The sequence below is a fragment of the Stenella coeruleoalba genome (genome assembly GCF_951394435.1).
Source record: "Stenella coeruleoalba genome assembly, chromosome: 11".
Lineage (NCBI taxonomy): Eukaryota > Metazoa > Chordata > Mammalia > Artiodactyla > Delphinidae > Stenella > Stenella coeruleoalba.
This window is the reverse complement of record NC_137157.1, coordinates 41,569,918-41,583,673: the sequence shown is the minus strand read 5'-3', so window position 1 is coordinate 41,583,673 and position 13,756 is coordinate 41,569,918. Positions and strand designations below refer to the sequence as shown.

At 35.2% G+C, this 13,756-nt stretch overlaps 1 protein-coding gene across 4 annotated transcripts in view; it reads left to right on the top strand.

The window, feature by feature from the left end:
* ZDHHC17 (zDHHC palmitoyltransferase 17) overlaps positions 1 to 13,756 on the top strand; it is a 106,786-nt gene that overhangs the window by 60,481 nt on the left and 32,549 nt on the right. The window contains exons 1-3 of one of the 4 annotated variants that reach the window (XM_079936025.1): positions 2,883 to 2,973; positions 3,815 to 3,876; positions 4,258 to 4,383. In XM_079936025.1, the coding sequence (XP_079792151.1) occupies positions 3,874 to 3,876; positions 4,258 to 4,383 (129 nt within the window). In that variant the 5' untranslated portion in view covers positions 2,883 to 2,973; positions 3,815 to 3,873. Of the gene's footprint in view, positions 1 to 2,863; positions 3,962 to 4,257; positions 4,384 to 13,756 lie in introns of those variants that run through there. The other 3 variants (XM_079936024.1, XM_079936026.1, XM_079936023.1) reach the window with 3 other exon arrangements.

Here is a 13,756-nt window from a genome sequence, read left to right as displayed (position 1 = left end):
CAGTGTTTAAGATAGATGAAGTCCTTATTCTCTCAGAACTTATACTGTATTGAGGAAATGGACAATAAATAAATTAAAAACACATACACATAGGCAAAAGTGGTCATGACGAGGGGTAAGGGGGCCACATCAGGTGAGAGTGATTTGTGAATGCCTCTGAGATGACATTTGCTTTCAGACTTGTCTGATAAGGGATCAGTTATGCAAAGATACATGGGAAAAACCTTTCCACATAGAACAGTGGTCCCCAACCTTTTTGGCACCAGCGAACAGTTTTGTGGAAGACAATTTTTCCACGGACTGGGGTGGGGGGCAATAAATGTAATTCAAGCGCATTATGTTTATTGTGCACTTTATTTTTATTATTATTACATTGTAATATATAATGAAATAATTCTACAGCTCACCATAATGCTGACAGGAGGCGGAGCTCAGGCGGTAATGCAAGCGATGGAGAGCGGCTGTAAATACAGATGAAACTTGACTCGCTTGCCTGCCGCTCACTACCTGCTGTGCGGCCCGGTTCCTAACAGGCCACAGACCAGTACTGGTCCGGGGGTTGGGGACCCCTGATGTAGAGGAACCTACACATGCAAGGCCCAAGGCCAGGAATAAGCTTACCATGTTAGAGGTGTAGAAATGACAGCTTTGACCAAGCAGTGAGACACTGAGAGAGAGAGACAGGTACAAGGCCATGATAAGGAACTTTAATTGTATTCTCAGTCATGAGAAATAGTTGGAAGGATTTATGTAGAATGGTTATATAATCTTTGTGTTTTTAATATTTTTTTAAAAATTACTTTGGTATTTGAAGAATGTATTGAAGAATTAAGGAAATGGAAAGGGGCTTCCCTGGTGGCGCAGTGGTTGAGAGTCTGCCTGCCGATGCAGGGGACACGGGTTTGTGCCCCAGTCCGGGAAGATCCCACATGCCGCAGATCGGCTGGGGCCGTGAGCCGTGGCCGCAGAGCCTGCGCGTCCGGAGCCTGTGCTCCACAACGGGAGAGGCCACAACAGTGAGAGGCCCGTGTACCGCAAAAAAAAAAAAAAGAAAAGAAAATGGAAGGGATAGATGAAGATCAGTTAGGCTCTCATAATAAATCAGGCAAGTGATGATGTTAGTTTAGCCTATGATTGTAGAAGTAGTGATGGAGTGAAATGAATGGATTTGGAAATGATAGTTTAGAGTAGAAAAGAAAAGGTAGATAAGAAATGAAGGTGAAAGAAAAAAACATCGATGACTTAGGTTTTGGTTTGAATAACTGAGTGTCTTGTGATATGTATTGAAGTTGTGAAGATGGAAGGAAACAGACTTTTTTGGGAGTGAAGGCAATAGAAATTGGTTCTGTTTTAGTCATATATAATTTGAGGTGGTGCGTTTTAGCTATGTGGAATGTCAAGCTAATTAAGTAAACTTAATTTTGAAAGTGAAAAATTCATAAATAAATAAAAAACAACCAACCTAGATTTTTTGTCCTAGAATTTGATAAAGTCGATTCATAGCTGTGTATTTTTCCATTTTTCATTTTAAGTCTTGAGAAAGAAAATCTGGTTGATAACCATAAATTGTACCAAGATGGAGCCTGTAAATCTGGATATGGCTTTAATAGCTAGTAAAAGTTACATTCTTTAAAGAATATGAAAAATTATATTTAGTTATAATATTTATTAATTGGCCCTATTTCTTCTAAAATAGCTATTTCCTAAATAAAATTAAGCTTAAGTTTCTTAGAAATCTGTCTTGATATCCTTGTAAATTAGTTATTTGAGTAAGGGATTCAATTCTTTTAATATATAAACAAATGATTATTTTATCAAAATAAGCACTTATCTTACAGACAATAAATATTAAATGATAGGTGACTTTAAAATGACTACTTTGATCCTTAGAAGGATTAGGAATGGCCATAAACCCTTGATTAGAGGTTCTTAATCTGGGACCCAGCAGTGGATTTTGGTTAGGGGGTGGGTCCATGGACTTCTGAAATTGTTATAAATAAAGTATCAGCACTTTTCTGGGGAGAGAGTCAATGGCTTTTCATCAGACATGACTTAAATTAGTTCAAAAACCATGGCCCCAGATACTGGTTACATAGAATAAATTCATATCTTCTGAAGTAATAACAGTGAGGAGGGGGAGTGATTTGGGATACTAAGACTTTAAGGAAAATGACCTATGCAGTAATCCCTTTTCATGGTAGCATCTCATTTGTGAATTTAAAGAATATTTCACCCCCTTGCACATGCTTTTGGTTGATAAGTTTAGATGAACTGAGTTTGGGGAGGGCAGTTAATCTGAGTGCTGCCTACGCATTTATGATTTTTCTTTCTAAAGTTATCAAAGGACGTAACTTTTAGCTTGTACAAAATATAAAATTACTGAGCTTTGTTAATTAATATATTGAAAAACGCTTATATGGTTTCTTGAAAAGAGGTAAGAAACTATTTTCAGAAAATATCTCTTAAGTACCCCACCTAGATGGTCTCCAAGGAATAATTTTCCTTAGTTTTCATAATGAATTTCCACCTCACTTAGGCAAAAAGTGATCTTCCACCTGCCACGTTCCATAATGTTTATCACACCAAACCCCTGAAGAATTTCTTTTATTACCAGTTAGTTACATAGTCTATAAATACTCCATGATTCTTGTTATTACTGCTGTTGTTATTATAATTTACTATTTTGGCTGACACATGGAGTGTTTAAATATAGACTTGACTTGGAACCCTGGTTTTAGTATAATTCTTTAAATTAATTGCTTGTTTATTTTACCAGCTGAATAAAAGAACTGTATAAAAGTAGTCAGATGACTAGAGGAGTAGTTGAAAGATTGCTTAAAGCTCCCTCCATCTTTTTATCTAGGCAATCCTTAGGTGTCACATGGCCCTCTAGTGGAAGGGATGCTCAGCTGGACCGAGGCAACTGCAGGATATTCTCTGGGAGTTGTTACCCAAGGGATTGCTTTTATTCAGGTAATCTTTTAGTTTGGATTAATTAGCTGGTTCTGACAACCTAGGTGACATAGAATTTTGGAATAGGTAAGGAGATATTTTAAAACAAATATCCCTATTTGTGGAAGACCCACCTAGATTAGCCCATTTCTTATTAAATACTATTGATCTTTTTATTAAAGGATTGGTTAGGCTTTTTGTTTTTATTGTTGTGTTGTTATTGTTGTTGCTCTTGGTGGTAGTGGTGTGTTTATTTTGTTGTTTGGTTCTTTTTATTTTTCAGTGTTTTTTTTTAAATTAAATTGTACTCCATACTTGATTAATAATTATCCCTCATAAGTAAGGAACCCAAGGCTCCTTATTTCTTTATTTTCATCCAGTTTTTTAAAATAAAATTTTAACATGTTTTTTTCTTTTTTTAAAGTAATTTTGAATATTCATCCATAATTCTTGAAATTTTGGTAAACAAAATTATTAATTTTACTTTTCTGTTTAAGGAAGGATATAAAGAGTGGAGAATATTAAATAGAATAAAAATGTAGGTATCTAACTTGCAAAAGGAGAAATAAGATTTTAAATTAATAAAGGCAAAAAGAAGCATAGATCTAGAATTGGGGACACTCATTTCTTGTTTCTTACTGCCTTTAAAACATTTTAGTTCTGTTATACTCTTTGGAATTCTTTTTCTTGCAGTTAAAGGGAGCTACAAGTCTATAATGTAAGATTAACCATTTTTTGTTACTACCCGTGTTCTCTTTGGAAATTTCTGGATGGGTGAATGAATTTAACATGATCAAGAATACCAATATAACAGTAGAAGTGGAAGTTGACTTTTCTTTTTCTTCCCTGTTCTTTTCTTCAGACTTCGTTCATCACTGAAATTAAACTGAGAGATTTCTGGCAGTTTGGTATTACAGCAGGATGGTTTGTAGCAGTAACTATTACTAATGAAACCCTTAAAGAATATGAAATAACTGGATAAACTTAATGGTAGCCTCTGATCCAGCAGGTGCTAAAATACCTACTTTTTGATTACTCTCTAAGTTAAAATGCAAGCAAATATAGAATCTATAGAATAAGAGGTATAAATACATTTTCTGATTGTACCTTGAATGGGAAGGTATAAGTAATATATGATTTAGAGTCTTTTAGTAATTGACTTTGCCAAATGTAAAAACAATGTTAATGAACTAATACTGCAGTCAATTTATTTTTGTGGAAGTGCTTTAAAAGTTTGTAACGAAAATAAAAAATAAAATAAAAAAATATTTTTTTAACGTGAATTTCTTCTGCTTATATTATCAGGGTGAATCAGCACTTGATTTGGCAAAGCAGAGAAAAAATGTGTGGATGATCAACCATTTGCAAGAGGCAAGGCAAGCAAAGGGATATGACAATCCATCTTTCCTTAGAAAGTTGAAAGCTGATAAGGTAAATTCATGACTGCAGATTTTCAATATATAGTAAGATTCATAAGCATATTTTCTTAGCATGAGTATTTACATTTACAGCCTTTAATCTTGGCATTGGCCAGTGTAATTTTTAAAACATTATTTCACCCAAGTAAATAAATGTAGATACCAAAGTTTAAGAAAGATGGTATATGTGAAATTGTTTAGATTTCCATAGGCTACTAACATAAGCTTTAATGCATTAATTCAGCTGGCCTTTGTTAAGTAATAGATAATAAAAGTTTTTCCTGTTCAAGTGTATTTTTTAGTGTAGTAATAAATTGTGAAAAATCTTAGTCCTAATATATATATGTCTTTTTAAAAACTACTCACAACTCTAGCTATAGTTAATTTAAGCTTTTCATTCTTTTATAATATGTCATAACTTCTATTAGAGAGGGAGAAACATATTATTCACTTCTTTTTAGAAAGTTCATTTTAGATCTTCCATAAAACCTTCAGTTTTTAACTGTATGACTATTGGCTCAGTTGCCTAATTGTATGATTTCAAAACTAAGAACATTTTCCTGAAAGGCGGGTCTGTATTTCTTAAAAATTTATTTCCTTAAAAGGAAAAATTAGCTGACAGTTTTTTTGTATACCAAAATAATTGACAGGGTATTTGCTAACTTGTCAGTAATCACAACTTGAATGGCATTAAGCCTTAGATATCATATATGTCCTATTTAGGCTGCTCTAGTGGTAATACTGTTTGTATAAAGTTAACATTGATCTATCTGTTACTGGAACAAAATAAGTTTTGGGTAAAGGGAAATAGAATTGAAAGCATGTCTCATTTATTTGTAGGAGTTCAGACTTCCTTAATGAGCTGAAAAGTTCACTGGTCCATTACTTAGACTTCAGAAGAATTTATAGTTTATAAACATGTCTATTTTCAGTCCCATATTTGAGACTAAGGAGCAGTTTTTGCATGTCATGTCAACTTTTCATTTCACTATTAGATATATTAAAAATAGTTATTTATTTACTTTGATGTTGCTCTGTCCTCTAGAATTTAGAGCAGTTTTGCTCAACAGAGTAAAAAGTGGCTAATTTCTCATAATAACTAGGCTACTAGTAAAAATGTCTTTTATTACTCTAGAAAATCCCATTGTCTTTATATGTTCATTTTGCTTAGTGTAAATATGCTAAAGGGTATTTTTTTAATGTATTGTCAGATGAAAATGACTTTGTAAATTCAAGATGTTTATTAATATATAAAGTTATTTATTATAGCAATAATGAACTATATATCAGGCTTATGTGTTTGGATATGGTTTCTTTTAAAAAGATTGCCTCATTAAAAGTTTAGCACAATTTTATTAACATTTGTGTATATTATTGTGATCAGAAATTGCGTATTCCTGGTTTTTTGGGTTTTGTTTTTTTGCATTAGTAGCTTTAAATATATTATGCATTCTAAAAAGGTCACTAGATAAAAATATATGATGGATTGGGGCTTTGTGTAATTAAGTATTTGTGTAGACTGTTCTCTTTCCATCTCACATTAGAAAAATTTAAATTATGAACATGACTTGGTTTGCTAGTGTGTGAAGTATGTTCTGTATTTAAAACTAAACAAGAAAACACCCAGGACTCAATAGCTTTTTACTAAAAATAAGTCATCCCAAAAGGAAAAAAAAGATATTTTTGGACAGTGATAGTAGACAGATATGAAAGGAGTCTTGATTTTAGAAAACTATTTTAAAAGCTGTTTGATTTTTAAGATTAGAAGATTTTAGGCAGATTTATGGTTAAATAAGTGTTACTTGCTTATTAATGAGTTAGAAGGAAATCTCTAAATCAGTGTTTCTCAGAATTTAGAAACCCACGATCCCTTTTGTTAACAGTAGAAATCTCACATGTATTACTTTTTAATGTTGTTTATTGATTATGTGAGAATAAATCTGGGAAGATGGAGTAGATATATTTTTTTCCCTATTCCTTCCTGCCAAGTGCAACTAAAAAACCTGGACATTATGTACAAAACAAATATAGGAAGACTGAAGATGGAGACAAGGTGGCAGAGCAGGTAGGGAGCTAAGGATCCAAAGAATGACATGGTGGTGAGTTCCCTGCATTTTCTTTTTTTGCCTCATATTTCCCAGAAGAGGAACTGACAAAGCCAACAACCCAGAATCGTGAATGGGACAGACAAAAAAATGCTCCCCAAAAACCTGCTTTTTAGCCACAGGACCACAAGAGAGGCAGCTTATTTAGCACGATAGAAACTTTTAGAAAATAACTTTCTACTACAGCCAAACACAACAGAAAAAACATGGCTCCACCCTGACTCACAACAGCAAAGGCCTAGACTTCGCCCTTACCAGGCTATAATGATGTGCCCCAACTTCTCTCCTGGGGTGGTGTCAGGGAAGGTGGAGTGGAGACTTGGGACTTTCATCCCCACTGGCTGTTAATGAGGTCCCATCCCCTGCTGTTATCAGTGGAGACCACATAGGAAACAGTAATGAGGCACTTGTAACCCTCCCAGTCAAGGAGATACCAGTAGAGGTATAGTGGAGAGCTGAAAGTCCCACCTTTGCCTGTCCATAATGAGGAAACCCCTCCTCAGGTGTCAGTGAAGGCCCCCTTGGAATCCTGGACTTTCACCTCACCTGCCAGTAATGAGAAGGTGTCTCACTTCCCTCCCCCTGCCTACATAAGAGGAATCCACATAAAAGAAAAGGTTTAAATAAGATCCAGTGTCTCATAATACCCAAAATGTCTAGGTTTCAAACAAAAATCACATATCAAACCAAGAATCGAGAAGATCTAACTGAATGAAAAGAGGATCAGTAAATGCCAGTGTGATGACAGAGATGTTGGAATTATCTGACAAAAGAATTTAACAATCATCATAAAAAGCCTTTAGTGAATACTTACGAACATGCTTGAAACAACTGAAAAATAGAGTCTCAGGAAAGAAATAGAACTGTAGAAATAGAATAAAGAAGAACCAAATGGAAATTTTAAAACGGAAAATTATAATAGCCAAAATAAAAAAGAGTCAGTGGATGAGCTCAACAGCAGAAGAGAGGAGACAGAGGAAAGAATCAATGACCTTGAAGATAGACGATAAAAATTACCTGTTTTCAACAACAAAAGGAAATAAACTGAGAAAAACAAGCAAAACAGAACAGAACTTTAGGGACCTGTGGTTATAACAGAATATCTAACACTGATATGATTGGAGTACCAGAAGCAGAAAAGTGGGTGGAGCTGAAAAAGTACTCAAACATATGATGGCCCAAAACCCCCCAAATTTGGCAAAAGACAGACCTGCAGATTAAAAGTGGAGCAAACCCTAAACAGAATAAACTCAAATCCAAACCAAACACTCATAGTCAAACTTCTGGAAACTAAAGACTACAAAATAAAAATCTTGAAGTCCCCTTACCAGTAGGGGTAAAACTATTCAAGAACACTGGATTTCTCATCAGAAACCGTAGAGGCAGAAGGAGCTGCCACATTTTTCACGTGCTGGATGGAAAGAACTTTCAATCCAGAATCCTTTATCCAGTGAAAATATCTTTCAGCAATGAAGGAGAAGTCAACACATTTTCAGATAAAGGAAAAGTAAGAGAATTTGTGGCCAGCAGACCTGCCCTAAAAAAATGGCTAAGAGAAGTTCTTTAGACAGAAGGAAAATGATAAAAGAAAGAACCTTGGAACATAAGATCATGGTAAGCAAAATTATGGGTAAATACAGTAGACTTTCCTTCTTATCCTACGTCTTCCAAATTATGTTTGACAGTTGAAGCAAAATTATAATACTGTTTGATGTGGATCTAAATGTATGTAGAAAACATATTTGAGACAATTTATAATGTGAACAGGGGAGGGTAGAGGGACATTAATGGAGGTAAGGTTTCCACATCTCACTTGAATTGGTAAAATGATGACACCAGTATACTGTGATAAGTTATATTTATATAATACTTAGAGTACCCACTAAAAAAGCTATTCAGAGAGATATACTCAAAAACACCATAGATAAAATAAAATTCTAAAAAGCTTTTCAGTAACCCACAAGAAGTCAGGAAAAATAAACCAGAAACAAAGACACAGAACAAACAAAAAAACAAAAAATAAAATTATAGATTTCAACCCTAACGTATCAATAATTAAAGTAACTGTAAATGGTCTAAATATACCAATTAAAAGACAGATATTGGCAGTGTGGATTACAAAGTGTGACTCAACTATATACTGTCTGTAAGAAACTCACTTCACATACAGGAATATTGGCAAGTTACTTATATGGGCAAGTAGCAGAATGGAAATGACATATACCAAAAGCAGGCGAAGACAGTACAAAAAGGAAAACTACAGGCGTACCTCATTTTATTGCATTTCACAGATATTTTGTTTTTGTTTGTTTGTTTGTTTTTGCAAAGTGAAGGTTTGTGGCAATCTGCATCTAGTAACTCTTGTTGGTGCCATCTTTCCAACAGCATTTGCTTACTTCGTATCTCCATGTCACATTTTGGTAATTCTCCCAATATTTCAAACCCTCCACCAGCAAAAAGATTATGACTTGATGAAGGCTCAGATGATGGTTAGCATTTTTTAGCAATAAAGTATTTTTTACTTAAAGTGTGTACAGTGATTTTTTAGACATAATGCTATTGCATGCTTAATAGACTACAGTATAGTGTAAACATAACTTTTTAAAATTGAAATGTAGTTGATGTTCAATATTATGTCAGTTTCAGTTGTACTACACAGTGATTTCACATTTGTATACGTTATGAAATGATCCACATTGAGTCTAGTAACCGTTTGTCCCTATACAAATTTATTACAATATTATTGACCATATTCCTTATGCTATATATTACATCCCATGGCTTATTTATTTTATAACTGGAGGTTTGTACCTCTTAATCCCCTTCATCTCTTTCACCCCCAACCCCCTCCCCTCTGGCAACCACCTGTTCTTTGTATCTCTGAGTCTGTTTTTGGTTTGTTTGTTTGTTTTTTTATTCCCCATATAAGTGAGACCATATGGTATTTGTCTTTCTCGGACTTATTTCATCTAGCATAATACCTCTCAATCCATTCATGTTGTCACAAATGGCAAGATTTCATTCTTTTTTATGGCTGAGTAATATTCTGTTGTGTATATAGATCACATTTTCTGTATCTATTCATCTCTATCAATGGGCATTTAAGTTGCTACCATATCATGGTTATTGTAAATGATACTGCAGTGAACATTGAGGTGTATATATATTTTCTAATTAGTCTTTTTGTTTCTGTGGGTAAATACCCAGAAGTGAAATTGCCGGGTCATGTGTCAGTTCTATTTTTAATTTTTTGAAGACCCTCCATACTGTTTTCCAGAGTGCCTGTACCAATTTACAGTTCTACCAATAGTGCACAAGGATTCCCTTTTCTTCACATCCTTGCCAACATTTGTTATTTCTTGTCTTTTTTGATGATAGCCATTCTCACAGGTCTGAGGTGGTATCCTGTTTTGGTTTTGATTTGCATTTCCCTGATTAGTGATGTTGAGCATCTTTTTTTCATGTGTCTGTTGGCTATTTGTATATCTTCTTTGAAAAAATGTCTATTCCAGGTCCTCTGCCCACTTTATAATTGAGTTGTTTGTTTTTTTGATGTTGAGTTATATGAGTTCTTTGTATATTTTGGATATTAACCCCTTATCAGGTGCATCATATGCAGATATCTTCTCCCATTCAGTGAGCTGCCCTTTTGGTTTGTTGTTGTTGTTAGTTTCCTTTACTGTGGAAAAACTTTTTAGTTTCATGCAATCCCATTTGTTTACTTTTGGTTTTGTTTCCCTTGATTGAGGAGGCAGAGCCAAAAAAATATTGCTGAGACTGATGTCAAAGAGCATGCTCCTGTTTTCTTCTAGGAGTTTTATGTTTCAGGTTTTACATTTAAGTCTTTAATCCATTTTGAGTTTATTTTTGTGTGTGATGTGAGAAACTAGTCCAGTGTGATTCTTTTACATGTAGCTGTCCAGTTTTCCCAACACTATTTAATGAAAAGGGTTTTTCCCCCTCATTTTATATTCTTGCTTCCTTTGTTGTAGATTAATTGATCATATAAGCATGGGTTTATTTTTGGGCTCTCCATTCTGTTCCATTGATCTGTGTGTCTGTTTTTGTGCCAGTGTCATACTGTTTTGATTACTGTTAACTTTGCAGTATAGTTTGAAATCACAGATTGTGATACTTCAGTTTGTTCTTTCTCAAGATTGCTTTGGCTATTCAGGGTCTTTCGTGTTTCCATACAAATTGTAGAATTACTTGTTTTAGTTCTGTGAAAAATGCCATTGGTATTTTGATAGGGACCACACTGAATCTGTAGATTGCCTTGGGTAGTGTGGTCATTTTAACAATATTAATTCTTCCAGTCTTTGAGAATGGTATGTTTTACCATTTGTTGTGTCGTCTTCAGTTTCTTTCATCAATGTCTTATAGTTTTCAGAGTACAAATCTTTTACCTCTTCGGTTAGATTTATTCCTAGGTATTGTATTTTTTTTGATGCACTTGTAAATGGGATTGTTTACTTAATTTCTCTTTTTAATGGTTTGTTATTACAACAGAGTTTAGTTTATTAATTTTGTATCCTGCAACTTTACTGAATTCACTTATTAGTTCTAGTAGTATTTTGGTGGTGTCTTCTGGGTTTTCTGTATCTAGTGTCATGTCATCTGCAAACAGTGACAGTTTTACTTCTTCCTTTCCAATTTGGATTCCCTTTATTTCTTTTTCTTATCTCATTGCTGTGGCTAGGACTTCTAATACTGTGTTGAATAAAAGTAGAAGAGTGTGCATCCTTGTGTTGTTCCTGATCTTAAAGGAAATGCTTTCAGCTTTTCACCACTGAGTATGATGTTAGCTGTGGGTTTGTCATATATGGCCTTTTTTATGTTGAGGTATGTTTCCTTTTACCCACTTTGTTGAGAGTTTTTATCATAAATGGATGTTGAATTTTGTCAAAAGCTTTTTATGTATCTACTGAGATAATCATATGGTTTTTATTCTTCAGTTTGTTAATGTAGTATAGCATGCTGATTGATTGGCTGTTTGGGTGGCCCCAGATGGTGGGGGGGGCAGTGCTCAGGGATGGTGCCACCCAGCTGGAGGGTGGGCCAGTTTCTGGGTACTAATAGGCTAGAGGGAGGATTCTAAAAGGGTGCTTGCCCACCCTAGTGTTATTAGGGTAGAAGAAGTTTCCCAGAATGGCTGCTACCAGCTTTTGTATCAGCAGGGGTCTCTCATTTGCCTCCTGCCTCTCCAGAGGACTCTCCAAGATCAGCAAGTGGATCTGTTCCAGGCTTCTAACTGCTGCCTCTTTGTGCTGAGACTTGGAGCATCTCAGATTTTTCCAGGGTCCTTTAAGAGCAGAGTCTCTGTTTCCTGTAGCCCTCCAGCTCTCCTGAACATGGGTGCTGCTGGTTTCCAAAGCCAGGAATTCTGGGAGCTTTACTTCCTGGTGCAGGACCCGTTGACTGAGGAGTCCCACACGGGGCTCAGACCCCTTCTCCCTCATAGAGGAAAGGCCTCCACGATTGTGATATTCCTTCCATTTGTGGGTCACTGATCCTGGGGGTGTGAGCCCTGATTATACCATGTCTCCACCCCTCCTACCCATCTCATTGTGGTTCCGTCTTTATTTCTTTAGTTATGGAAAATCCTTTCTGCTAGTCTAAAGGTCATTTTCCTAGAGAGTTGCTCTGTAAATAGTTGTAAAGTACTTGTATGCTGAAACATTTTAAATGCCAATGAAGGAAATCAAGGATGACCTAAATAAGTGGAGAGACATACTGTGTTCATGAACTGGAAGACAACTTAGTAAATATGTCAGTTGTCCCCAAATTAATATACAGGTTTAATGTAATTAAATAATTCCAGCAAAATTTTTTATTAGTATATACAAGATTATTCCAAAATTTATATGGAAAGACAGTAGACTTAGAATAGCTAAAACTATTTTGAAAAAGAGGAATCACTCTTTGCAGTTTTAAGACCTACTATATAGCTTCAGTAATCAAGACTGTGTAGTATTGCTGGAGGAATAAAGTGATCAGTGGAACAAAATAGAGAGCCCAGAAGTAGAACCACAGAGGTATGCCCACTGGCATTTGACAGATGTGTAAAAGCAATTCAATGGAGGAAAGACAGCCTTTTCACCAATTGATACTGGAGCATTTGGACATGCAAAGGCAAAAAAATAAACCTCTGCTCAAACCTCACACTGTATTAAAAAATTAACTCAAAACTGTTCAAGACTTAAATGTAAAATGTAAAACTGTAAAAATCTAGGGCTAGGCAAAGAGATTTGACACAAAAAGTATGATCCATAAAGGTAAAAATTGATCATTTGGATTTGGATCAAAATTTTAAACTTACATTCTATGAATGACCCTGTGATTAGAATGAAAAGGCATACTACAGACTGGGAGAAAGTATTTACAAGCCACATTTCCAACAAAGGACTAGTTTCCAAAATGTATTAAGAACTTTCAAAACTCAGCAGTGCAAAATCAATACAATTAGTAAATAGGCTAAACAAGAGATATTTTCACCAAAAAATATATAAAAATGGCAGATAAGCAGGTGAAAAGATCTTCAACATCATTTTAGTCATTAGGGAAATGCAAATTGAAACCACAGTGACTTACTATTTTATACCTGTCAGAATAACTAAATAAAAAGTTGCAACAACACCAACTGCTGATGAGGATGCCGAGAAACTCATCTGTTGCTGAAGAATATGTAAAAAAGTACAGCAACCTGGAGAACAGTTTGGAATTTTCTTTTAAAAAGCTTAACATGTGGGCTTCCCTGGTGGCGCAGTGGTTGAGAGTCTGCCTGCCGATGCAGGGGACATGGGTTCGTGCCCCGGTCTGGGAGGATCCCACATGCTGCGGAGCGGCTGGGCCCGTGAGCCATGGCTGCTAAGCCTGCGCATGCGGAGCCTGTGCTCCGCAGCGAGAGAGGTCAGAACAGTGAGAGGCCCGCATAATGCAAAAAAAAAAAAAAAAAAAAAAAAAAAAAGCTTAACATGCAATACCATACAACCCAGAAACTGTACTCTTAAGCATTTATCCCAGAGAAATGGAACCTTATATTCACACAAAAATTTGTATGTGAATGTTTATAGCAGCTTTGTTCATAATAACCCAAAATAGAAACAACCCCAACGTCCTTCAGTGGGTGAATGATTAAACAAACTGACACATTCATGCCGTGGAGTATTCCTCAGCAATAAAAAGGAATGAACTAATGGTACGTACAATAACCCAATGAATATTTGGAGAATTCTATTATGAGTGAAAAGCCAATCCTATTAGGTTACATACTATATAATT